This window comes from Lasioglossum baleicum, chromosome 4, assembly GCF_051020765.1.
Source record: "Lasioglossum baleicum chromosome 4, iyLasBale1, whole genome shotgun sequence".
NCBI classification, from domain to species: domain Eukaryota; kingdom Metazoa; phylum Arthropoda; class Insecta; order Hymenoptera; family Halictidae; genus Lasioglossum; species Lasioglossum baleicum.
In genome coordinates, this window is record NC_134932.1 from 13,233,035 (window position 1) to 13,260,112 (window position 27,078).

General features: G+C 40.7%; 4 protein-coding genes and 1 non-coding gene across 14 annotated transcripts in view; 4 read left to right on the forward strand and 1 right to left on the reverse strand.

Moving 5' to 3' along the window:
• The window catches only part of Ccap-r (Crustacean cardioactive peptide receptor), a 57,071-nt gene extending 51,004 nt beyond the window's left edge, over positions 1–6,067 (forward strand). For 2 of the 5 annotated variants that reach the window (XM_076422758.1, XM_076422756.1), the window contains exon 8: positions 868–5,783. In XM_076422758.1, coding sequence (XP_076278873.1) covers positions 868–1,066 — 199 coding nt within the window. In that variant the 3' untranslated portion in view covers positions 1,067–5,783. Of the gene's footprint in view, positions 1–867 lie in introns of all 5 variants that reach the window. The other 3 variants (XM_076422759.1, XM_076422760.1, XM_076422761.1) reach the window with 3 other exon arrangements.
• Positions 6,068–6,258: 191 nt separating this feature from the next.
• On the forward strand, positions 6,259–13,039 carry LOC143208356 (uncharacterized). Of its 2 annotated transcripts, XM_076422762.1 has the most exons (8): positions 6,259–7,214; positions 7,525–7,587; positions 7,789–7,990; positions 8,232–8,346; positions 8,680–8,834; positions 8,938–9,139; positions 9,615–9,700; positions 11,510–13,039. In XM_076422762.1, exons 1-8 carry the CDS (start codon positions 7,088–7,090, stop codon positions 11,739–11,741), a joined length of 1,182 nt encoding a protein of 393 aa, XP_076278877.1. In that variant the 5' UTR covers positions 6,259–7,087; the 3' UTR covers positions 11,742–13,039. The 2 variants fall into 2 exon arrangements, with proteins under 2 accessions (XP_076278877.1, XP_076278878.1); XM_076422763.1 differs by lacking the exon at positions 7,525–7,587.
• LOC143208341 (uncharacterized) lies at positions 11,793–22,668 on the reverse strand. 4 transcript variants are annotated; one of them, XM_076422716.1, is made up of 12 exons: positions 22,235–22,668; positions 20,896–21,130; positions 20,590–20,821; positions 20,198–20,511; positions 20,046–20,118; positions 19,600–19,915; positions 19,326–19,521; positions 19,114–19,258; positions 14,280–18,911; positions 14,025–14,195; positions 13,812–13,963; positions 11,793–13,441 (listed from the first exon to the last, which is right to left on the reverse strand). In XM_076422716.1, exons 1-12 carry the CDS (start codon positions 22,386–22,388, stop codon positions 13,360–13,362), a joined length of 6,702 nt encoding a protein of 2,233 aa, XP_076278831.1. In that variant the 5' UTR covers positions 22,389–22,668; the 3' UTR covers positions 11,793–13,359. The 4 variants fall into 4 exon arrangements, with proteins under 4 accessions (XP_076278831.1, XP_076278830.1, XP_076278832.1 ...); XM_076422715.1 differs by having other exon boundaries at positions 20,001–20,118; positions 22,235–22,667; XM_076422717.1 differs by lacking the exon at positions 20,896–21,130 and having other exon boundaries at positions 20,001–20,118; positions 22,235–22,376.
• Positions 22,669–23,177: 509 nt separating this feature from the next.
• LOC143208359 (von Hippel-Lindau disease tumor suppressor-like) overlaps positions 23,178–27,078 on the forward strand; it is a 78,199-nt gene continuing 74,298 nt past the window's right edge. The window contains exon 1 of one of the 2 annotated variants that reach the window (XM_076422769.1): positions 23,178–23,387. The gene's annotated coding sequence lies outside the window, so the exon portion shown is untranslated. The remainder of the gene's footprint in view (positions 23,388–27,078) is intronic. The other variant, XM_076422768.1, reaches the window with a different exon arrangement.
• Trnay-gua (transfer RNA tyrosine (anticodon GUA)) lies at positions 24,186–24,279 on the forward strand. Its single transcript has 2 exons — positions 24,186–24,222; positions 24,244–24,279. It is a non-coding gene; the product is annotated as a tRNA-Tyr (tRNA).

A 27,078-nucleotide genomic window follows, 5' to 3' on the forward strand; every position in this document is an offset into this window, starting at 1 on the left:
GACGTACCCAAGCGTGGAATTTTTAAATCTTAAAAAGCTATACGAGAAACGAGGAATAAAAAGTGATTGGATACTAAAATGTGACTGGTCATAACTCGCCAGCGTCCGGAAACTATGGCTCGCGCGATCGCTGTAGAAATCTATCGAGCACAGCTGATGCTATATTAAGAGACTGAACGATTTCTGTGATCAGACCCTTTGCAGATCCTTTGCAACAATAAAAATTGTGAAAAGTTGCAACCATATAGAAATTACTTTCCTTCTGTAGTATAATTGTTCTCTTTCAATTTCAAATAAATGCCTAAAATCCGCAGTATATTTGCAATGGCTGCAAACCAGAAAGTTGTAAAAATCTGGGAAATTTCGATGACAGTAAACGGTGGCGAATCGGAGGGCGGATTAATGAATGAAAATACAATTTGATTTATGATTTGCTAATACAAATAATAATTGCAAATTGTATTTGAATAACAATTAACTTTATTATTCTATAATAAATAAATTCATTTAGACTTGCTCAAATAATAGATAATTATTTTTGCGTCTTATTTGAATATCCAAATAACAAATAAATAACTTGTCATTTAAATAATTATTTATTTAAATAAATTTATTTATTGCCTAACACACTGGCGTTGACCATGACGGCGATCATAAATAATCGCAGTCATAAATGATCGTAAATAACGCGAATAACGACGAAGCACGTGCAATCAAAATCTGAAGTGGCGGCGCGGGGGTGTCATAATTGATTGACCGATACCGATTTTACGGGTCTATGGTTTTATGGGAACGTGGGCGATAAAATGGAGATCGGAAGTTAAAGGGGTTACGAGGGTTGGAAGTACAGCGATGATGATGCGATAGGAACATGCAGGCGATCTCCTGGGTTTTTGGATGGTGCGCGTCGAATCCTCATCACTGCTTCGGCACCGGTGGCGGTCCAAATAGCAGCACCAGGACCACCGTGACCACGTCCCTGACCGCGCATTCCTCCAGAAGAAGTGGTCACATAGCAGTGCTGCACTCCACGTCCAGGAAACGGGTGATGGTGTCCCTTGTGTAAGAAACTGAACGATCGGGACATCCTCGACAGCCTCCATTTTCTTTCTGCAAGGATACTTGGAGTCAGGACTGTGCGATGTCCTTCATCAGCACGCGCACGTCGTTGCTGATTAGGCCAATTTTAACAGTCTCCATCTTCGACTCCCTTCGAGTCAGAACTGTGATGTCTAGAACTGCGGATTTTTATGGGAAATAAAAATTCCATCAATTCTAATTTAACCGAATTTAATTGTAGCGGGTTGAAAGGAACACAACAGTATCTTTATTCATTTCTTTAACCCTCATCCGTCCCTCATTTCACGAACTGAATCTGTCCCTCGGTGTAAAATTGATACAGTGCGGTAAAAAATCAATGAAACAACAAGGTAATGAAGTTTTCGGCAAATTTATCTACAACTAACAGAACAGTAGAACTTGTTCCGGGAAAACTGTGTCAAATTGACACGAGCGACGGATAAGGGTTAAATGTTTCTATTGTTTTCAATTTTATGTACACGGTCTCGTCACGAATGCATCAAATCCGTTGACTAGCTATGTTCTTCGAGCACGAGTACGTCGGCGCTGATCCTTCCCGATCCTGTAGAATTTGTCACACGGGGCCAGATTGTTAGGTAAAACATGACCTTCCGGGAACTGTCCCACCAACATACCAATGAAGGGGTAACTACTGACGTCACTATCCGTACTGTGGCATCATGACAGAATCCCCACCATCGGCACGAATGTGTGGGTTAGACTGCACTCTACAGCTTCGTGACGCCACTCAGGTTTTGACTTTGAGCATTTTCACCACTATTCTTCCTTCAATTCCCTCGATCTGGTAAAGCACACCTGTTCTGCATTGTTTAAACTAATTTTGACGCGGTAGCATTCACTAGGACTTTTGTAAATAACGGGGCAGCTGCAAGGATAGGAGAATTTTTCTAATTAATATAAGAAATGTAGCGTAAATAATGCGAATAATTAAAGGGGCCACAGAAAATCTGGCGCGAACGAAGGGAAAAACATTCTGGAAAGAGAGACAAAAATGGCAACAGGGTTCTTCCAATTGTTTTTATCTAGAATAACATTGAATTTGTCAGGAAACTTTCTAGTGGAACTTTCAATATTACTACATATACATATGCATCGGCACCGACGTACTCAAAGCAACGATTACCGAAATCCGTCGGTTAGTCGATTCACCAGAAACGAAATAATGGTTTCTCGGTTCATCACTGGATCGGATCGATACCAATCTTTTCTACACCTGAACATCGAATGGTAGCTACACTGAGAGGAGACACCTCGTCCCTGCTCAGAGTTCTGTGTCAAAAATTCCTTTTTGGTATGGCGGACGTTGGTGGACGGTCATTTTAAGTGTGAATAATATACAATATAATATAAGTTTTCTATTCCCGTATTTACGTGATCAGTATTCGCCTGATCGTGCGTCCCGAATACCTTTCATCTTCTTGCCAACTTTGCCTTCCGAATTGAACTACATACATAATTGGACAAACACAGCAATGCCGGATCTCAGAATTATTATTATCAAAACGATGTGCAGAGCATACTTTTGGGTTGTCGGGAAAGTCATGACGTAGTTTTGGGCAATTTTCAATCAATAATGCCAATCCGTCATGACTTCCCCGACGACCCAATATTTATTCACATTTTTCATCGATGAGAAATCTGTCAAATTGACACAACAGACTAATGAAAATGAATAAATGTAACATTAAACGGCTCTTTTTGCGAATTAGAGAGCGATATGCGAGCAGAAAGAATAAATTTCCGTTTAACGATGTGTGATGTATCAGTTTCGTAAGAGTCCGCGAGGATGAAAGGGAGATTAGCGTGGCCACATCGATCAGCCTGCGTGGAAAATGATACGCTCAAAGTATACATGTACATATATACATAGCGAATGGACGGTAGCTTCTTGTATATATACTTACGTGTAACCATAAATGTGTAATATATTAATGTATTCCATCCGTCGCGGCATCGTCGCGGAAATGTTCGCCCGCCGCGCCGGGCTACGGGTCCCGGACAAGTTCGAGCACGATGATGGATCGAGATCGAGTCGATCGTGTTAGCGATGGGACCGATATCTCTCAATTAACGTCGGATACGAGAACGCCGTTGCTTCAGATAAACAGACAATGATATTCGGTTGTGTTCGTGTTTTTGATTAATGGTTCTCGGACGTTTACGCGGAAAAGTCGAATGCTGCAGTTTTCAGGTTAAATGAATTTTATCGATGCGGATTTCATTCCGATTCTGATTGGAAACCGATGTAAGTGGTCGAAAGCATCGAAGAAAATTTAATTTGATACGATCCTGGATTTTATCGTGAAATTGATTGAGCGTGGTTGGGCCACTGTTGCAGACAATCGAGTGTTTTAAATTATGTATTTTCCGCAAAATTAATTAGCAGAATATTTTTAGCATAAATTAAAGTAGTGGGTTTTGGGTTTATTCGGTCGGTGGTCCCATCGCTGGCTGAAGCAACTCGAGTCAAGTTGGAGCAACTTAAAATCGAAGGATCGTCTTCGTGGCTCCGAGCGATTGTTAGCGCGTCCATCATGGACGTCTCATCAACCTCGAAGAGGGGATCCTGGCCTGGCTCGCTATAGTGGGCGAAGATTCACGCTGACGCGAGAACTTTTGATAAAACTCTACGATCGGCGGAGCCGATAACTTAACGGCCCTCTTCCGTCAAATCCTATAGAAGTTTGCTTCTCGATTTTTCGGTTTCGTACGGTTTAGTAGTGATGGGATCAAGATCTCCGAACAATCGAAGTCCCTTGAAAACCACTCTCTTGATCAAGAAACTCCTCCACATCGGACGTTATAATTACTTCAGCGATTTTAATAATTAATGCAAATGACTGTCGGAATTATTATCGGAATTTCGATCAATTTCTAGATTGCATTAGATTAGCTAAAAGGTCTTTGTGGATTAATATTCTCTCATTTTGCAAATGATCTCGCCATCAAGTCCTTTGGAAATGACCCTCTTGATTAAGAAACTCCATCACATCGAATATCGATTACTTCAGCGAATTTTTAGATTGTATCAGATTAGCTGAAAGAGATCTTTGTGATTTAATGTTCCCTCATTTTGCAAATGGCTTCGCTTCCACGTCCTTTGAAAAGCTCTGTCTACGTAAAAGGAACTCCTCCGTATTGATAAGATTAACCAAGTTTCTAGGCCGAGGAAAAAGTTAGTTCTTCAACCTGAAACTCCTCCGTATCCGTGAGAATTTAAATCAACTTCTTCGCCAGTTTAATAGTGAGGGAAAAATTCATTTTTCCCCGAGGAATCCTTCTACGTTGACGAGAAAATAGACCATTGTTTCGGCCAGTCGAACAATAAAGTACTGATAATTTCTTTTCCAAAATAATCCCGAAAGAAATGATTGACGAATTACGTTCCTGAGAATAGTTCATCGGTCAAACTCGCTGTTGAATATTATTTTCAGAAATTCTCAGCTGAACAATTTGAAGTAAACATTTCAAATCGGTAAATAACGTGTTAAAATTGAAATACTGATTTTCTTGGCCCCATCACTATCAAAAAGGGTAGAAGGGATATAAATCGGCAGAGGTTGCAATTTAGCGAAAACGGTAGGCAAGTCTGTATTCGTAACACGTCTATTTATTATTTATAAACTGCGTTTCTCTCCGTTCGAAGGGAGAAGATGATATAATTTGTACATACTGTCGAATAAACTCATCCGTGATGCAAAACCTGTCCAACCTTTAGACTCCTTCAAAAATCCGTCTCTCGTCGAGTTATGGGAGTAAACGACCGTTGGAAGCGGAACGGCGCGGCGGCGCTCCTCTTACATTCGCTTTTTATTGCACTTAGGGGAAAAAATGGCGAGGGAAGAAGTCGAATGGTTCGAAGGGCTCTGACTTCACGCCATTTCGCGTTGTATTTCGTGAAAACGACGCGCTTATGGCTCTGAATTCCTCCCTTTTTCATAAACGGCTGTTATTATTGTACATACGTGCCACTAAATACCATTATATTCACTTTTTCCAAGATTTTAGTTAAACGAGGCTCAAATGCAACATTTTTTCAATTAAACTTTTCCAGTGTTAAATCCATTAGCAATCTAGAGAAGGTTGCAGAAAAAGATGTTCCGAATCATTTCACCATTATCTTTCACCGCCATTTTTATTGTAAATGTCTCAGGACCACCACACTGTGCTAAATACATTTTAAAATCACTGGACAGCACAAACGTGTTCTAAAATTACGGGGGACGTGGCGGCAGCGGTAAATTGAAACAAAAGCGAAAAGGGGCTTTTGAGGACGACATTTTAAACGGCACACACAGTATGCCTCGAAGAGGCTTTTACAAGGAAGAAACGGGAGGTGACAGCGGATCAGCGCTGATTACTCGTGGCATGAAGCACGGGAGTGCTATATTTTTCATCGGAGTCGACGATTTTCGCGAAATTTGTTGATCCCATCGGCCTCGCCACCGAAATTACGGTGAAAGTCTCAGCGTCTGAACACGACGAGATTCCCAAAAGACCCGGGGCAAATCAATTTACGGCACAATTTCGCGTTTCATCGCGGCTAATCGCAACAAGAAAGACCGCCGCTCCTATATACTATGTAATCACGGTTAACGTTCAATTACTGCGTTTCTCTGTCGCAATAGGTAATTGTCGGACCCCCGGGCCTCTTACCCTCCTGATTAGCACATTGATCGTGTGTTCGTTCCCATAGCTCGTGTTGATTAATGAGCATTTTTTCTTGAAATCCGCTTTCGACGATTCTCATTTTATTGATGCGATCTTGTTCTCCAAAGTTTGCTAAACTCCAAAGCCGCTTTTGTTCGAGTCCATACTGTTCAACTTCGCGCGACCCCAGCATCCCCTAACTTCATCTCTTAATCCCTAATAGTTTCATTCAGGCTTTCATAGTTCTGTTCATTTAAACTTAACTCTCGCGCTCGACCTCTTCAATTTCAATCGAACACTCCAAGTGTTACGCACTAATTGATGCGATTGTTCACATTGAAAATCATGTTTTTTTTTCAAGTCGCTTTTAAACATGACGATATACAAAAATACTTATCCTTCTGCTATAATATCGACAGTTACGTTGCTGTGCGAAGAATAATTGGAATAGGCAGAGAAGATGATCGGTTAGAAAATGGCTGAAAGTCATAAGTCCATATAATGTAATTCCGGGTCGATTCGCTTTGCAGAGCTCGTAAAAGGTTTACGAGGGTGCGCGCACAGAGAAATCGTGCATAAAGTAGGGAAACGCGTTCGCCAACGATACGAAATAGAATTTCGTGGCGTTCCACCGTTCCGTTTTTATGGCACGGCGGTGTTCCAGCTGTAAAATTCAACGGCGCCCGCCCGTGATAAGTCGAATACCGCTGTGAACGATCGTTTCACCCTCTTTCATCGCCGCTTATTTACTCGACGCCGACGCGACGTCGCGTAGGCCGAAACGATCCGTCACGGCGACCAACGGCCCCAGAATTAATACTAATCCACCCCCGCATTCCCCGACGGGGCCTTTATTTCTGCACGGGAAAACCGCCATATTTGGCATTCGACGGATCCGTCTGGAATTTACGCGAGCAAACACTCCTTTCCCCGTTCATCTCGCAGAGCACTCTCATAAGTATGTATCTCGGAAAATGGTTCTATATCTGCCTGAGATATGCGCCATACTTGCTCTAAATTTATTCCCAATATGGCGAGGAGCTCCGATCAGCTCCGATCTCTAATAAGATACGTCGGAACTCGATAAACAAAAGCGAAGATCGATAGCAAGTGTTGATCGCAGACTTCAAACGGGTGAAAAGACGTCCGCTTATTTTCTCCGGAACGGATCACTGTCGGTATTATGTGAGTGGCAACGGGGGAAGGATAATTTCTCCTGATCCAGGTCGCGGAGCACCTGTTGATCCCAGGTTCGGCATCAAGATCGAAGACCCCGTGCTAACCACGCGAGAAAACACGTTGTCCAGCGATCCAACGAGAAGATCCCGGTCCCACGATGTCGTGCGTGCATCATCAATCCTCGAATCCTTCGGGGGAAAGGTGCTACTACGAAGGACAGTACAATCGTTACGCGAATCTCTCTTATACGCCGTCGACTCGCTCTCGGGATGTCTTCCGATCCGGTAAATGTACCATCAAAAATACACTATCGCTCATGGTAGGACACTTGAAATTATTTCATTCGATGTAGTCCTCCGTGCCTCTTCCAACACTGTCCACAAGTAGATTTTAGAAGTGGTCCACTTTTTTATAACTACGAATAGATTTACATAGATCTGAAGGAAACAAGGTATTAGTGACTGATTTAAACATATTTCATACAAATCACGAATGATAATTTTTGAAAGAAAAACTTTTTAACGAAGTGTCCATACTTCAATGAGCGGCAGTGTATGCTTAAACATTTCAATGAACATTTCCGAAATATTTCAGCGTACTGCGCTGGATGGAAACCGCTGGATTCGCAAGGCAGCAGCTACGAGACATCCTTGGCAGGTAAGACGCGGTTCCCCCATCTAATCCTTCTATCAAAGAATTGTCAGACGACCGTTATTTCCACATTTCATATTTTACCGTTACTCGAATGATAAACATGCTAAGGATGCTTCAAATCTGCAGTCCACTTACAAGCGAATTATAAATGTTTAAAACTGATCAACGCTCGTTAACGATTGACCGGAAGTGAATTCTTCGCAGCCAGGGGAGACCAGACGTTTCCGGACGCGCGGATGCAAAACGGAAGGGTGTCATCCTGCAGACAGGAAACCCGAAGGAACGTGGTGGACCCCCTCATCCTCGAGAAAATGCAAGCGAAACTCAGGCACCTCGAGGACAGTAACGTCGTGGTGCAAACACGTAACCAGACTCTCGTCACTGAAAACAAAATGCTTTTGTCCAAGTGAGTGTCCGAGACTGCGAGAGAACAGTGATTTTCGCACGATCCTTCTCCGCTGACACGCGTGTTCACAATTTTATTCATTTAGTTTTTCATTAAATTATCGAAGGAAGAACGGCAATTTTATTCGGCTCGCGTTTCTCACAATTTTTGCATAAGCATTCTCGGTCTACTGACAATGAGTAATGATCGCGACGTCGGGACCCTTATCGAATGATTTCCGATTCGGCGATTTATTCGAAAGGTTGGAGGAGGAACGCAACGAAGTGAGAAGGGTCGAGGAGAGAATGGTGTGTCTGAGAGAGGAGCTAGATCGCGAGAAGCTGAGACTGCTCGAGACGAAGGAAGCCGCGGAACAAGTCGGTGCAAAAACATTTCATTACTTCTCTCTCGGGTGATCGAATGAGTTCTATGTACAACTTATATGTACAGGGTGAACCACGAATCGCGGTATCAGTAGAGACTAGAGACTACTCTGTTATTAGAAAATGTTTTGTCAACTCTATTTTTCATGATTTTTCAAGGTCACCTTCAATTTTTTACACTACATTAACCGGCGCGGCGGCCCGCGTTTGGTTCACCCTGTATAATAGATCCCGCTTGAAACGAACCTTGAAACCATTTTCGAAAGTGAAAGTTCCGAAAATCTCTGGTTTTGTCGGTTCAGCTATGGAATACTTGCACAATTTCAGTGCAACCACGAGCCGGTCGTCGAAGCGAGCGGAACATCCACGACGGACATGATTTCGAAGGTAGACAGGGGCGTGCAGGTTTGGGCAGTGTGCTCGGGATGTCAGAGAAAATTGGAGAGCTGCGAGAAACTGCCTCCCACTGTCACCATCACCAAGTAAAACGAAATTCATTCTTGAGCCGATTTTAGAAAATAGCCCAATGATATTAATCGTTGATTCTTCATACATTTGACAATCACAATCGACGTGTTCGAACAGATCGGAGCTGGATGAATTGGAGAGGGACATGCAGACCCTGCGCGATACCATAATCGCCAGAGAGGAGGCGTGGGACAAGGCGATGGAGCGCGAGGAAAATGACAGGCAACAATTAATTCGATTAACCACAGAGACGATCACGGCTCGTCACCTGTCCGAAACGCGTTCCGAGGAGCTGCGAGCTGCCACGAAAACTCTGTCGGTAAATATACCTGAGTAGCATCGTTAATTTCTTTATTACTTATTACACAACGGGGACAGTTAAATCGAAACAATTCAATCGCATAGTATACTAAACATTCCCGTAACTGTGAGTAATTATAATTGTAATTATATCGTGTTCGGTGTCATTTTAAATAAAAAACCGTGACGAATACGGTGGCAAAAGTTTGACTCCTGTAACACCGAAAATAAGAAAGTTGAATTCTTTTTATTTAAAGGTCTGAGCTCGCGCCAGTCTTTCATAATAGTTAATTTGTGCGATATTACCGGCTCGAGAGGTTAATCGAAAAGACGCTTCCTCGCTGCGAAAGCATCGCTCTCTTTTTCTACGTATTTCTCTCTGGGTAAACGTTGCGGAGTGGCGGGGCGGGGCGACTGAAAAGGAAAATGAAATATAAAAAACCGAAGCTCTAGTTAGAACATCGGGGCTGACGGATGTGTGGGTGTGTTCACAGGAAAAGGAATCGGAATTGAAGATGGTGCAAAAGGACAACGCCTACCTGCAAAGACTGATAGTCAAGCTGTACACCTGTCAGCTAAGGTAAAACGACTCAGCTTCCCTTGACTCCTATAGTTTCATCGAAAATGTCGTCGCTTCAATTGTTTTGACACTTTAAGTACACTTCGTACTTGGCACTTTTCTCTCGGAGGTCTTGCCTAGTTTTTGGCGTTGCGATTGCGATTTTCGATCGGATTTCTGCAACACCTGTGACTGTAGGGCAACATTGATGTTGGAGACGGAAAGAAACGAGAATGAGGAGCGGATAAGAGTGGAGGACGGGGTCGAGACTGGAAGTTAGAAGCCGAGAGCTCACGGAGGGTAGCTGCTTGCGCGTTTTGGCAAGGAAATTGCATTTCGAAATGGAAAGAAAGGGCGACAAGGGTGGCGATCCACCGACATGCCTGGCTGGCGGAGAGCTCTCGCGTCTCGTTACGCGAAATTTGAACCGGCATTCTCGGCGGTACATTACGCCGGGCGCGGGCGTTCCGCTAATGAAACGACTTAAATGCGCGGGGTGTAGCTCGGGGTTCGAGCGATAGTCGGGGCTGCCGGGGTTCTTGGTAAAAACTGGAGAACGAGTTCATTCTTCTCGCGCGACTATCGCCAGCGCAATTGACAAAATTCATAGAATTGTCATTTACGCGTTATCCATTACGAAAGAAACGGTTCTATAGAATTATTACGTCGTAGAATTCGCTTGTAATACATAATTAGTTTTCTATAGAGTGTCCACTTTTTATAGTTGAACGAATGTCGGGAAGAAAGGCGTTTGTTCAAGCGTAATTATCGCCAGTCCAACTTATTTCCAAGAACCCCTACAGGTTCAAACGGGAACGTGGTTTTTCGCAGTCCCGTTTTTCCCCGGTTTTTTGGGCAATCCCACCTAAACGAATGCAACTGCAGCCGGTGAAACTGTTCCGGAACTCGAATGTTCCTCGCGAGAGACCGGGGAATTAGGTCCGGGCTAGTATCTCTGGCATCCGAATCCGATTTCTCGGAGCTCACTTAAAAACTTCCCTTTCCTAATCGATAATTAGATCTACTCGGTTTACAAGCGTGGCTAAGTCCGAGTTCGTTTCACTCAAAGACCACCGGAGATCCTTCTTTTACCCCGTGTTTGTTGGACATTTCAGATACGAAAGGTCAAATCCGAGACCTGCACGATTTCCTTCGAATGGACACGGTTCTCCATTTCATCGACGAAAATCTTAGAAATCGTCTTTCAAAAAATAATCCCGATAGAGATAATTGGATTACGTTCTTTCAAAGGTTTCATTGTGTCAGTTCGTGTCTGAAATCGCCGTTGCTATTGAGTAATTTTTCAAGAAATTCAATTTGTTCGTTCTGAAATGAACTGAATACAGGGTGCAAACTGTAGGCCGTGAATTTTATGCGTTCACAACAGAAACTGCTCGGTGCAATTTAAATTTTGCATAAAGCGACATTTATCGGGGTTCATATACGGCACTGGTAAACAGGCTCGTTCAAAATGGCCGACGGCGCTTATCGGCATCTTGAAACTTCGGATGCGCTGCCAGGAACTTTCGGCATCCGTTCAGCTTTTAAATTGACGTCGTCTACGCAAATGAGAAAGTCGAGTACGCGGTAGTTTAATCATAAGGTCGCCTTTGATTCGTTGCGCAGACGGTGATGGAACGGAAACAAGCGTTCCGAGTATTTAACGAGTATGCTAATTACACGGTAAAATAAAGTTCCCGACTGTCATCGTTATTGAGACTTCTGGGAGAAGTTTGCCGGTCATAGCGTTTTGCTGTAAAGACGGAACCGAGAGGACTCTTCGAGAGTAGAATGGGTCGGAGAGTTTGCGTGACTTTGATTAATTTGCAGTTACAAGGATGATCACCAAAGGACCAGCTTCCCCATGGACATGAACGAGAAGGATCAACGGTACATCGAGGACGCTGTACGACGAGCGACCAACGGAAAGAACAAGCAAAAGACAAAGCCGAAGAATTCTTCCGAAAGAAATCCGAATCATGGCAATCATCAGGCTAGTCCCCGCGAGCGAAACGCGAAGTCGAGAGATCAACCAGGACCCCTAAAAGAACCGAAACGTTGACGACGTTCTAGCATTCTAGCACGTTGCATTTGCTCCTCTAAATCCTGTTTATTTTTCCTCATTGGAACCTCGTTTGGTAATGTTGAATTGAAATTGTGATTATTGTCTGGAATATTGCGACTGCATCAAATTTTTTCAATGTTTAATATGTTAAAAGTGGAGTATAATAAAATAAAATTGATTCTTTTTTCCCAACCTCTATCCAATTGGAATACAAAGCTTTTATAATTTTCAAGATACTTTGTATACCTCGGATTCTAATCCAAATTGTTTACAGACATTACATCTTTGGACTTCTTTGTCTAGGTTCGTGCTCGCGTATTGTATAGTAAAAACTGAATATTCGGTATATGTACTTCATTTTTACTACGGGTGTTTAATACGAGTTGAAGGCTACAAATGTATATGGTGCGTGCATTTAAACGTTGGAAATGAAGTATGTGATAAAATATATACTTGCAAAGTACAGTTTGGCAGTACCACAGATTAATAGATTCACGAGCATAAATATCCTTACGTACGCTTATTTTATTTTAATGCGTGTAAGTAGTTTTATTAATTATAAAATTATAAAAAATTTTGTTTCAGTAGCTATTCATTTTGTATTAATCTTACACTTTAAAGCGACATTCTAATTTTGATCTGATAACATCAGTATGATATTTATATGCAGTTATTCAATGTGCACGTAATTTTATTTCTTGCATTGTTAATTTTTTAACAAATCTTTACAGGTTTATAGTGTTTACTTTGATTGGTTTTGCATATGTTTATTAATTATTACTAACAATAAGACCGTAGACCACGGTGCCCGTGCCGTAGACTGGTCTGGTCATCAGAGGGGGTACATCATCTGACCGTGATTCCCCTCATCTGGCGATACTGGGATCGACGTGATCTCGTCAGTGCAGAAGGCCACTGAGGAGATTCTGCCTTCTGGTCAGTGAGAAGTACTGAGAAGGCAGATCTTCGCGGAACCAGATTGATCACGATATCATGAATTGTTACATTCTGCACCGAACGTATTCCAAGTTAAGCAGATATTTCAGACGATGTTCGACCTACGAGATAATAGTATGTATCTCGTCGGTGCGTCTCTGATAAGACTGCGGCAGTAGCGCAGGTAAATGGATTTAGATTTTAGATGTTACTGATAGTAAGTAAGACATGCTAGATGTAAGAACGAATGTATTGAAAGATTTTCAATAAAGATCTTGTATTATTTTCTGTTTTCTTTATCGTATAAGCACTTAATTAAAACGAATTGTTTAACAACTTTTAATTCATGGCACGTTTCGTTATACATTAGCGTTTCCGAAATCACAGATTTCGCGATTAACTATAAAGTTGGCATGAGAAAATTGCTACGGTTGTTGCCATCTTTAACGTTATCCGTATAAAAGTCAAATGGTAAAATTATTTACAGAAGAATAAGGAAGTACAAAAATAGAACTCGTCGAAAATATACTTAACGTTATTACTATTTACATTATCTCTTAAGTTAAAAATGAAGGAAGGAATATTAATACTTAAACAATGGACCCGTTGTGTCTCGGATTTGGTAGTAATATTACACGTTATTTAAACAGTTCACTGGAAGACTTAAACGCGTTATTATCTAATAATCATTCCATATGTTCCTTCTATAGTTTACTGGCATCCTGAGATCCAACAAATTCGCTGGAACTGTTGTTACTGTTCTGCAGAAGACATTAATCGTCATACACATAAATACAGAAAATCGAATACTTTGATAAGCAATTAAAGTGAAAAAAAAACAGAAACATTAGTAAAGCATGGACGTGCAGATTGTAAGAATACCATGCACTTAAAAGCGAAGCGTTTTCTACAAAACAGATAGGCCAACAATAAATAATCGTTAAATAATCCCCTATAGATAAGCTAAACTTTGTACGTCGCGTCGTATACTTTGGTAAACAGATATGGTACGATCGATAAATATCACTGGTTCTGAAATGCAAATACGCGTATAGTTCCTTATCTAATATCACTAAGCGGCAATACTAATAGAAATTGCGTTTAGAAAAATTTGTATTTGATGTTCCTCACGATATCATATCATTCTCCGTATCAAATTCAGGACTTTTGTGAGAAAGTTGCTGCAACTTATCTTCCAGTTCTTTTATTCGACGGTTTCGTACTCGGCACAAGTCCTTCATCAACGTCTTCTCTTTTTCCAATTTCGTCACCTTCGCGCAATCCTGCGAGATTTATGCAATTAATCTTAACGAATATGAAGTTGTACTTTCCATGTTTACTTACATTGACTATCCCATTGTTTGGAGTCAATACTCCTGACGGTATCTCTGGCACTGTTTGACAACTCTGATTTCTTCTGTTGAATCGCCATTTCCTACATGTCTCACATTCCAATGCGTTCACATCACTCAAAGTCCTCTGAAGTTTTCTTATCTCGCAACCAAGATCCACGTTCTATTAACAAAAAAGAATATTATATTAAATAATTCCTTATTTCTTAATTTCTTACGTTACATATTAACGTCCTACTGTACGCACTTTATTGCGATACGACAGAAGACGTTCCTCCAATTCCTTGCATTTCTGATGATAAGGGAAGTTTTCGCTTTGAATTTGCAGTTCCAGTGTCGCTATGTGCCCATTCTTTAGAACAATCTGTAAATCCAATTCTTGGATCCTCTTTCGTAATATTTGACAAGTTTGACAAGTTTCGTCGCTCTTGTCGATATTTATTTCGTCCGATAGATTTTCGAGTTGCCTCTTTTCGTTGAATATTTTATTTCTGCTTTGTCTTCTTCTGCTAATTCCAAAAGCAGGACTAACACATCTCGAGCCACTGCTGCTGCTCTTTTGGTCCAATCTGTCCTCGTACTCGTTCACTTTCTCTTGTAAGTCTGTGATTTCTCTTCTAAGCGAGTTCACAACTTTTTCATTATGCAATTTCACATCATCCATCTGCCTTGTGTCGATTTGCGGTCTCGATTTGAACGACTCGAGGTTCTTCTGAAGTTGTTCATTCTCCTCCCTCAGGTTGGTCAACTTTTCTTCCAACTCTCTGATTAGTTTGTTTTCTATTCTATGAAGGTACAATTTATCTTTCAACTTCGCGATCTCCTTTTCACGTTCATGTATGACTCCAGCACGATCTCTCAATAGTTCATCCAGTTCTTTATTTTTAACAGATAACTCTTTCACGCGGCTCAAATGTTCTTTAATTTCTATGTCTCTCTGATTCAACAATAATTTCTTGCTTTCCAGTTCCAAGGCAGTTTTATTTTTCTCTTGTAGCAGAGTATCGTATTTACCATCACCCAGTAAGAAGCACGGTGAAGATTGCCTGGACTTGTAGGACGATAAGGTTATCGTGATCTCAGCATTCTCTTGGGACAATAATTCATACTGACCCGTCAAGTCCACTAACTCTTTCAAAATCTTATTTTTTGAATCCTGCAGCTCTATTATACGATTGCTGGCTCCGTCCAAATTATTCTGCAATCTTTTATTTAAATCCTTCAAATTTTCCATCTCCGCTTCCGCCTTGACTTTGCTCGTGCTATTCCTAATCTTCCTCTCCAGCTTCGTGTTTGCACTTTGTAGCTCCTCAAATTTCCCTTTGAGGGCATCCAGCTCCTCCACCAAGGCTATATTTTTGTTGTTCAATTCGTGCAACTGCTTGTTCAATCCAACGTTCTTTATCTGCTCGGAATTTAGTTTATCTTTGATCATTTCGATCTGCTTCTCTTTCTCCATTTTCAGCTCTCCCATTTGTTCTTTATACCGTTCTATAGACGCTTTACGCTCCTTCACCTGATCCTTCAATAGTTCATAATCCGGCAAAGTGGCTTCGAGCTTCGCCTTATATTCGGATATAAGGTCGCATTTATTTTTTAACAATGCCGAAATCTCTTCGATTCGGAACGTCGTCTGCTGTACCTCACAATTCACTTCTTTGTGGGCTTCTGTAAGCTGTTCCAACTCGATTCCCAGTTTATTTATGGTCTGATCGTTTGCCTTTAACTCCAACGCGTTCGCGTCAATAATATTCTTCAGCTGCTTTTCATTAGCTTCGAGTCCTTCGATGTTGCTCTTCAGATCCAGATTTTTCGTCTTATAGGATTCTATGGTGTGCACGAGATCCTCTATTCTCTTCTCGTAAGTCTCCTTCTGAGACTTCAATTTCTGCTCAAGTTTGGTCTCTCTCTTATTATGTTCTTCTTGCATCTCTTTCTCCTTCTTTTGAGCGATCATAATCGCTTCTTCCCGCCGACAATCTACTTTGCACTGTTTATCGAATTCAGTTTGCAAGTTGTTCAATTCAACTTTCAGCGTCTCCACCTTCTCTTTAAGCGTCTCTTTCTCGAGATTGTTCTCCTCCAAGACACGCTCCAACTCGTAGATCTTGTCCTGTTGTTGTTTGTGGGTTGACTCGCGTTTTGTCAAGTCCATCTGCAATTTTTCAGTCTCCCTCTCCAGTTCATCGGCCCACGACGTGGCACGTTTCTCTGCGTCAGCGCTCTGCCTTTTCTCGTCCTCTAGTTTCTGTTTATCTTGTTCGAATAGTTCTTTCATAGTTTTGATCATTTCCTCTTCCTTGGTCATGACAGTCTGCAGAAAGATTATGAAAATTTCGTTTGCAGTCTTGCTCAAGAGGTCCACCGAATTCAATTTATGCTTCAACGCTTTCAGTTCCTTAATCATGGATTCCTTAACTGTGCTCAATTCTCCCTTCACCTTCTTATCGTCATTAGCTAATGCTTTCTCCTCGAGGAACATGTACTCGTTCTCCTTCATTTCTTGGAATTTTAACTCGATGGCTCGAAGCTTCGTAAGCTCTTGCGTCAGATTGTCGTTCTCGTCAACGTACTTGCTTAGCGTTTCGTTAATCTTCTGCAGCTTGATCTCGGATTCTTTCGTGTACTGTTCAAACTTCTTTTCTATGATTTCAAATTCCGTTTTATATTTAATCGCTAGATTGTCTTTGGAATCGGTTACAAGTTTTTCGAGCGCTTGTAAATTCTGCTTTAATACTTCCTTTTCAAGTTCGCTTTCCTCCAGAAGAGTTTCCAGTTGCGAAACCTTTTCTTGCACTTCTTTGTACAGGCTTTCCTGTTTTCCTAAATCCGTCTGCAGCTTCTCCACATCCGTTTCCAACGCCTTGGCCCACAATGTAGCTCGTTTCTCCGCGTCCGAGCACTGTTTCTTTTCCGCATCTATTTTCTGATATTCCTCTTGCAATAAATTCAATTCATTCGAGTATTTCTGCTCGATGGTCTCTTTAACAACAGCCAATTCGTTTTTCTGAGTCAGCATCGAGTCCAACTCGTTCTTCAGAGACGAGACACACTCGTTTAAATCGTCTATGGTTTTATGCAGCCTATTAATGACAATATCTTTGTTCTCCAATTCCATTTCTAGCTTCAACTTCCCGCTCTCTATCTCCTTCTCTTTCTCAGAATACTGTTCGATCTCCTTGTTCATGTTTAATAATTCAGCTTCAAGAACGTGCGCCTTTTCTGTGGCAGTGGCCGCCGATATTTCAGTATCCGATACCCTCTGTTGCAGCTGTTCATTAATACTTCGCAACGTATTGATCTCTTTCAATAAACTTGCTTTTTCCGTTCTGAATTTATTCAGCATGGAAGTAAAGTTCACGCTATTTTTCTTCAACTCGTCTATGTCATCTCTCACTTGATCAATACTGATTTGGATCTTCTGAATTCTACTCTCGTCTTTAACAATATTTTTCTTCGGCTTGATGTCTTTCGAGTCGCCCACTTCATCGTGAAGCTTTTCGAGTTCGTCGCATTTTTCCTGATACAAAACAATTAGCTTGTCATTGTCATCCTTCATCGTTTGCAACTCGTTGTTCAGATGGTCAACTTTCTTCTCGATGAAGCTGACGTTCAATCCGTCCGCGAAACTGGTGTTCAAGGATGTGTCAGCGAAGCTCAAGTTCAGGTCCTGATTGACTTTCGACTTCAACGCCTCGATGTCCAAGCATTTCTGATCGAATTGCTTTTGTAGCTCTTCCACTTTACGGTTTAGAATTTTCTTCTCGATCTTCAGGGATATGCGACTGTCGTTCAAGTTCCTCAAGTGCGCGCATTGGCTGCAGGTGGTCAGCTTCAAGTCGCTCAGCTTCTTGTTCAAAGAAGTTAGTTCGCTGATCTTTTCCTGTAACATTGCAATTTTCTCAAACAAGGCCTCGCGACTTTCTTCCGACGACACCTCTTCGAACGTGCCCGACGAATGTGGCGAAGAACTAGTAAATTTCTCGCTACGCGAATTGTCTAGATCCTGTATAGTCTCGAACAAGTTGTTCGAAAATTTTGCATTCTCCTCCGATAACATTGTTACCTTCATCTTCAACTCCAAGACTTCGGTTTTCAGAATATGGTTCTCCGATCGCAAATGTTCGACATCGTTGTCAGTAGCATTCGCTTGCTCCGTGATTATTATCTTGTTCTTCAGTACGTCGCACTCCTTTTGCAACATCTCATTCTCCTCGATCTTGTCCATTAAGTCAGTTGAAAGATTGTTGTTCTCGATCATCAAGCCCTCATTCCTCTTTGTGAGAGCCGCGAGTTGGTCTTTGTACAAACACTCGTGATCGTACAACAGCGGCTTACTCTCTTTGATCTTCTCGAGCTCCTCATTCTTTTCTGCAAGAGTGGCGCTTAGATCAATGTTCTCTGACACTAAAGTATCAATTTTAATCTGATAATTCACAGGCAGTTGTTCGTCGTTGCGAGGTTCCGACATTTGTGAACGGAGAGATTGCAGCTGATTTTTTAGAACCGCTAAATTACATTCCAAATTGATTTTCTCTTCCATGACCTGTGAAATGCGCGCGTGCAAGCCGTCGATCGTTTTCCGGATATTAAGTTCGGCTTCATTCATGCGTTCCTTCTCGGCGTTCAATTTCGTCGACATTTCCATGTTTTCGTTTGTTAGCAATAAGATAGTCTGTTGCAACTTTTCTATGTCCGCCTTGAGACCTTGGACGTCACTTTTTATTTCTTCCAGTTCCTGAATCTTTAATTCAAGTTTCTCCGTTAGCTCCACTTTCTCTTCTTCCAATTGGACTATCAAACTCGAGGAGTGCAAGTGAAGTTCCTCTTCCTTGTGTCTGATCAAGTCAGATTGCTTCAACAATTGATCATCCACGTTCTAAAAGTCAAGTAGAAGATTACGTTGCGTTCTAATATTTTTAATATACGATTATTGAAATTGTCAAGATGCATCCATGAGGAATTATTCAACAAATCTATTCCTTTGGATACATGTTAGTTAAAATAGACACTCGATAGACACATTCTCGTTATTTTTATAAAGGAATGTAAGATAGTTAACAAAAGTTAATTACACTCACATTGATGCCAGGATGGCCTTCCTCGCGCAATATCTGTTTCTCTAAAGTGGTGAACTCGCGGAGTTCAACAAGATCTTTGGTCAGGTCGAAAATATATTTGCGTAGAATTTTCTTTGGTGTGCTAGGAGATTCTAGAGTGCTGTTTCTGTGAACAAAATTACACTAAATTACTGCCACCGTCATAATTATTGCTTTCGACGAGCAACGAATACCTGAATATTGTTTGTACAGATGAATCTTGTCTATCAGGCGTCACGCGGCCGTCAATATCTTCAAATTCTCCGACGGTTAAGTTATCGGTAACATCAACATCCTCTTCTTCGAGACTACCAGCATTTTCTTTGGACTCGGAATCCAGTTTCCATTCGATCAAATCTAATTCAAAGTCGGCAAGTGCTGTCCGCAACGCTGAAAATGTGAAACATACCAGTCACGGTACTGCGAAGACATTTTCTGTAAGAAGACAGTGCAACACGATTAATTTACTCTGATTTTGGACATCGACCGAGTGCATGTTGCCTTTTCCGTGTGGTTTTTCAGGCGATATTTCTTTAATCGTTGGCAATCCGGATTTATTTTGGTATACAGGCAAGTGCGATTTGAACGTTCCACTGTTGCACCCACTTTGTCGTCTTCTAGTTCTACATTTATATGGTTCCGAACGGTCCGAGGTGCTTCCGGAAATAATTTGCTTCTGAAGCAACCGGATTTGGTCCTCTACTAAACGATTGTTTTGATACTCCTCTCGTAACTTGGAATCTTCGTTATCTACGTCTATGGATGGATTTCCATTCTTTATACTCTAATAAAACGAATTTGAACGTAAAATACATGGAAATCATTCGAACAAAAATTTTGCAGCGTTCGTAAAGTATAAATAAACGAACCTGCAGCTCTGTTTGAAGTTTAGTTAGCAGTTTCGAGTAACGTACCAATAAAGACGTGTCGGATGTTACTTCATTTTTCTTTGGCTTATTTTTGATTTTTTTAGCTTGACACGCGAACCTAAGAAAAGTTTGAAAAATCGTTGAAAATAAACCTGATATAGCTGCATCAGGTAATACTATAATAATAATATACTAACGACAGAGAGAAGTAGGTTTCTTCCAATGAAATGGGCACCACTGTGAATATTATAGCTATTAAACAATTGCCACTTAACGATGGCTGCAGTAGCTGCGTTAATTTGCTCTTAGGGAGACTGATGTCCCTCTGAACATTTTGTAATTCATCTAGCTGTACAATTGTGGATTCGAAGGCTAAAAGAGACACATCGATTTGTTGTTCTTGCGCATCATCAATTTTGTGTGCTCTTTCGAAGCCAGCAAGGTCCACCAAGTTCAATTGCGAAACTTGTACTTTTCCTGAAGTATCACCAATTTCTCGACTTTCTATTGTCTGGAAAAATATATTATGAAATAGAGCGGTCGATAGAAGATATACAGAGTAATATTCATCAAAATATATTAGACTTACAATCCGGAATATCTTATGATCTCTACGCCACTGGTTCCTATTAATCTCTTCTTTACATGTATTTCTATTCCCCCTTTTCAATATAGATAACATGTCATCCGAAGACTCTGAGACTTCCTCTTTGCAATTGACGGTTGTGCATTCGTTAGCATCTTCATGCAATTTCAAATCAATTCCATTTACATTTAATAAGTCGTTCACTGCTTCATTGCTTATTTCTAGATAAGATACTCTGAAAATCACAACAACATTCGTGTACTCCAAGAAATATAAAAGTGTACGTAACGAACCAAAAAGAATATAAACCTTAACAAAAATTCACGTCCAATAGTATTAGAAATAGTGTTAAAGATATATTTTATGCAGATCTGTATTATCCCTGGTTCTTCTTTATTACCAATCATAGTATAAGTTTTACCAGACCTATGCTGACCATAACAAAATACTGTTCCATTAATACCATTTAGTGTAGCGTTAACAATAGGTTTAACAATACTGTCAAATACATTATGACTGGTTGCATCGGAATCGAAAACATAATCTAGAAATAAAAAATGAAAAATTTGTTACGTGTACATCGATTTGCACGGGTGTAGAATAATGCTATCTTGTATTCATATTTTTCAGTGAAAATGGAAATTACTGCGATTGAGATTACATAACAGTTTTTTTGCTTATCACTGCGATGTTGTTTTAGACGCATATATGTTCAGCAGAAAGTAGGAGTATCCATTAGTAAATTACGTACAGTAGATAACGAAAGTATTCGATAGCCCTTTAAATCAGAATAACTTTTTTATAATTGTACCAAACGCGACCTGATTTTTAATAATCAATTATAAGCATTGGTTTATGAAATGATACGCAAAAAAGATTTTCCAAAAATTATAATTTACAAGATTACATGCAAAAATGAAAAAGGCATTTTTTTAACTTCTTTATTAGGGCCCTTAAAGAAAATTTAAAATATACGTTTTGTAGATCTATGTTAGTTATACACATGCTAAAAATCTCATCAAAATCGATTAACATACACACGAGCTACAAGCGGTTAAAAATGTTGAAAATCGTAGTTTTACACGACTTTTTATCAGTTTCTGCTTAAAATCCACAAAATCGTATATCTTTCGATGCTTGTCGTTTTTTCCTGCGTCAACCGATTTCGATGAAATTTTCAGCATGTGTATAACTAACATAGATCTACAAAACATATATTTTAAATTTTCATTAAGGGCCCTAATAAAAAAGATAAAAAAGTGCTTTTTTCATTTTTGCATGTAACCTCGTAAATTATAATTTTTTGGAAAATCTTTTTTGCATATCATTTCATAAACCAATGCAATTGATTATAAAAAATCAAGTCGTTTGGTACAATTATAAAAAAGTTATTTTGTTTTAAAGGGCGTTTGAATACTTTCGTTACCCACTGTAGGTCGGAACATGATAAGCACAAAAACAATGTCAATTCAGTCGAACAGCGAATACTTGCAACGGATGTTTCATGTTTACATATTCAATTTTTGGTTCGGCCGATCAGACGTCACATGATAAAGTCGGTGAATAGGTTATATGCCTCGACGCGATGGCAAAAATCGAACGAATAAACAGAAATGTTGCGATCTGATCAGAAATTTATAATACGTACCAAAATGAAATTCAGTATTCCCTCGTTTTACTGCTTCTGGGTCTGAACAGACTATCGAATTCCCTCGTACAATCCATTCTGTTGACAAGTTCTCGTCCTTTTCGTTATGTATCATGGGTTTCAACCTGATTCCCACCTTGATGTTGTCCGACATATTTATCGTAATTATGTTTCGAACGAAGCAGCGTGAGTTTTTCGATAATTGGCTACTTCGTTCTTAATTAATAACCCGCAGCATCCGAATTTCTTCACATACCACTCGACGGATCGCAACTGTTATTTGAAATGACGACTGACGACTGATGACGACTGACGCATCTAAATTCAAATTCTCCGCGACGAGATTGGCTCATTTGGGCATGTACTGCGGTAAAGAAGAACGTGATCGGAATCTAAATATTTACCGCTTACCATGAACATTATGGCAACTTCGATGATATTTTGGTAGGATTTCGATAACACTCCGACACTCCGACATAGTCTAAAAATATACAGCTGATACAGTCAGTGTACAATACTGTACAATGTACGAAGTAATCGTACTTTAAAAATTTAATAAAAAATTTAGAAATCGTAACTTTTACTTTTTCCTCCACAATTGCGATTAATAACAATTGAAAGAAAATTATTTACACATTCGCAAGTAAACCAATCCTTCTAACGTCTCAAAAAAACTCAAGCTGTTGGGTCCAATGTTGAAAAAGTTATTTTGATCCACCGCGATCGTGAATTTCACACGTAATTATTATTGAAGCGTCCACTATTTCAGCTTACACAAACAGATATTTGTGTATATACAACTGCGTACAAATCTTACAGACCAGAAATTATTTACTATTTAAAACACGCGGCAGTTTCGCGTCTGCGCACATGCAAACTATGCTTTGTGCTTGGAGAAGCCATAAACTATATACACTATGAGCGGCGTTCTAATTGTCGATCTCAGCGCCACTCGCGATCGAACCCAGAAGAGTGTATTGCTGAGCAATATTTTTCTTTCGACACAGTGTCTAAGTTGGTCTAAGTGCATTGAGTGTCAACAAAATATTCGTCAACAGTGATTTAAGTCAGTGATCGATGTTAATTCCCTCGAAAGATCCAGTGGATGTCATTGTGAACGTGTGTTTCGACGAGACAGCAACGTCTGCGTTCGGTGAGTGATTTTTGAGGTTACGTTTCTGTTTATCATCGAATTCTCGAAATTACTATGCTGATACAACGCAATGACATCGTCTGTCTGTTGTCTCGTGATTCGGAGCTCACGATTCGCATGCTTGCCTCCGAGTTACGTCGCCTTCAGTCGCCTTTGTTGTCAATCGTAATCTAACTGTCACTGACATATCCTGAACATATTTGACGGAAACCGTGATTGTCATGTCGACGGAGCGCACGCCCTATTTTGATCATTCACTTTTGTATTCGACTTCTATTTTTATCGATTCGTTCGATTAACTTTTCAACTGTTTCAACAACAATACATTTATACTAAATATGTATCAGCTTTTGTTTCTGGAGGATCTTCAAGGTTAGACGTTCGCTTCTCACTCTTAATTAGGTCATATTCATTTTTTATTTGTTTAACATTTTCATTATTTCAATGTGGTCATTGCGTCGCATCGCGGCCGTTGCGTATGTATGTAAATGTCGGATACTCATTGATTAATTTAGAAATACTTTATAAATTGTGATTATAGTCCCATCGGGCTCTAAATGCAACAAAAACATTATTCTGATAAATTTTTAATTTACTTACGCTATAATTTTTTATTGACTAAATAAATGATACTACTTCAGGAATTCATATTATAAGTAATGCGTAGAAAATTAGTATACAAATGAAAGGAGTGAATACTTTTGCTGTTGTAATTTATTGCTATGGATAGATGACCTTGACAAAGTCGCGGAAGAGAACAGTAGGTTGTTTACGTTTTAACGATAAATTTTAGTATCGCCTTCGATAGCTCAGTTGGTAGAGCGGTGGACTGTAGTTGGTTGGTCACTCGAGAGAAATCCATAGGTCGCTGGTTCAAATCCGGCTCGAAGGAAATATTTTTTTATTTTTCAAATTAGATTTTTCATCATTTTCACATCATTATTGCCAATACCATTATTTTAACAATAAAAAATTATATAAGAATGCAAGAGAAACCGATTAAAAAGCCGCAATAAAGAAACGCTTAGCACGCGGGCAATGAAAATGTTTATCTTCTGCTTCTAATCTTTTCGTATCTCGCTTAATTTTTAATAACAATTATTGTTGCATGTTCCCTGCAACTCTAATATTTGCTGCCCTCTGGAAGTTCACTCGCATATCAGGGTGCAGCGTGTTGATAATGCAGTCTCGGTGCGTCTAACCACTGTGCCACAATTAAAACGTCTAACTGTGCCAGTCCTATCAATTATGAATACATGATTCTCATACAAGAATAAATAAAATATTCTTACCATCGCAAGAATATTGTTCACAAATACGTAAATCATTGAAACAATCGTCAAACAAAGTTTCATTAAATTCAATTAGAAGTTGCGGGCTAATTATTTCGCTAGAAAAATTACGAAAAATTTGATTCTCTCGAATGGACAGAGGAATAATGTGAAACGAAACGATAAGAGAAACAGGACCAAATTGCTGGCATCACAGAGACACATCACAGATACACTAGACCGCGCATACGTTTACGTTAATTTATTGCCGATCCGCTCTAATCGTCCTGCGTAATTTATTACTACTCTGTTCATATTTATTGGTGGCCCGGCCCTGCCCGGCGCGGCGTGCGCATTGTGCACACGAAATTGCTTATATTGTTGGCCGACCTCGGTGGATCGTAATAAATTATTCCCCTGCGAAGGTGTGTGATACCTGACGCTCACCTGATCGATTGCAATTGTGGCCCCCCGTAGATGATTTGGTGGCACTTTCTATTGCGCTTTGTGCATACAGTGCTCGCCGGAGCATAAATCTCGATCGAACGATGACAATCCTAAGCCGAGTCTTATCGAGCTGTATTGCAACCGTTTCCAGCACCACGGCATTCGTTTGGACGCTTGAAATATTCATGCGAGTCGCGTACAACGCGTACATAAACGAATAGCAGGTTCTCGAACCTTTAAAAATGCGTCTACGTTAGTTGCAGAATCAATTTTATCGTTTATAAGAACACAATAATGATTTTAAACCAATCCAAAAATTGGTTCTGTGACGAACTGCCCTAGGGTTCAATCTGAACGCATGGTATACATTCCTGTATTGTATGTGGGTGGGCACACGAAGGGTCAACTCGTGCAGTGAAAACTGGTTTCTGTGTGTTTACACTCACAAAGCTAATAAATACGAGGCAAACCAGTCTTGCCAGCCTCTCCCACCCCCACCCCCACCTCCCTGCTAGGAGGTCAACGATTGTCCCTGAAGTTTAGGCTAGAAGGCACTACACTGTGTCCCCAATCACAGTACGTTTGCTAATCGTTGAAAGTTTTTTAACATTTCCACTTACAATACCCTCCGTCATAAAATTTTCCAATCGCTGGGGCTATATTTACCACAAAAAGTCAATCGAAACAGTAGTTGTAGAATAAAGGTTCAGAGCTGTTGCAATCGGAGCTTTTATATAACAGTTTCGAACAATTATTCCCGCAGCTGTATGAACTTCATACTATGAAGCAGCGATTGTCTCTTTATTAGAAGATAGATATAGACACAGCTAATTATTTTCCAATAGGATGTTTTATTTCTCGGTTACGTGTACCATGGCGTCGTTCCAACGGCAACACGTTTTGTCTTCCGCCGACGCGAATTTTCCGCGAATGAATTACCGGGCACCGTTGGCACGAATAATTAATAATTCATGGGAAAACACCCGGGGGAGTAAGAGGGAGGGTTGCTTTGAATCTGATAGCTTTGAGAGAATAAATTCGACGGTGTTATCGGGACAAGATTGGACGAAGGCACGCGAAAATATCTGTTCGGGGAACCTAATCGGCCGTTAAACTCGCGACAGACGCGGAAAACGCGGCGATTTGTCCGATCCGATTTCCTCGGGTGTCGATGGACGGCGCGGCGCGGCGGACGGGAGAGGAGCGTTCCCGTCGTCGCGTCGGGGGAGTTGCACGGCGACAAAGCCGCAGCGCCCACGCGCGCGCGATTATTGTTATTCAAATTGACGAAAAGCTACTGACAACAATGGCCGATCGATTGGCGGGCATCGAAATTCCAACGGCAAATATTTGATGGGGCGAAGCGTTAGACCGAGCGCAAAACTGTTCTAGCTGGTAATGCAGCGTGTTCGGTAAGCTCGGTAGAAGTAGAAGCACAGCATTGTCTCGATACGTTTGAAAACGTCGGAAAATTTCGCTTATATCGCGTACAGAAACTGTTTCCCGATCTCTTTTGTCGCCTCTTGTTGCCATCTCCTTTTTTTACCGAATAAGGAAGTTAATAACAGTGTTCTATATAAAACCGTTACCAACATTAGCTGCAAAAAACATTCAAGTGATTAGCGTTATGGAAACGTTATGGAACGTTTTATGGAAACAGAAAACTTTCTTCGAAATTCGACTCTTTCGATCCTCGACTCACCCCCGGAACATTTCCGTGGATCGTGTCGCCACGCCGCGCCGCGCCGGTTCAATGCATCGTGGAAAGATATTATTTGCTTAGAGTGGACCCGATTCCCGACTACATGAATTATAGGGGTCCCCGACCGTTCGCGCAAGGTAATTCTCGAGGGGGTGGCTCTCCCGGCGGCTGAACTCGCCGAGTTGTGTTATTAGTTCTGGGCGTTGAATGGACTGCATGCCTTACTTGCCCGATTATCACGCGCATTGTGCCGTTTGTGTCGTATTTTGCC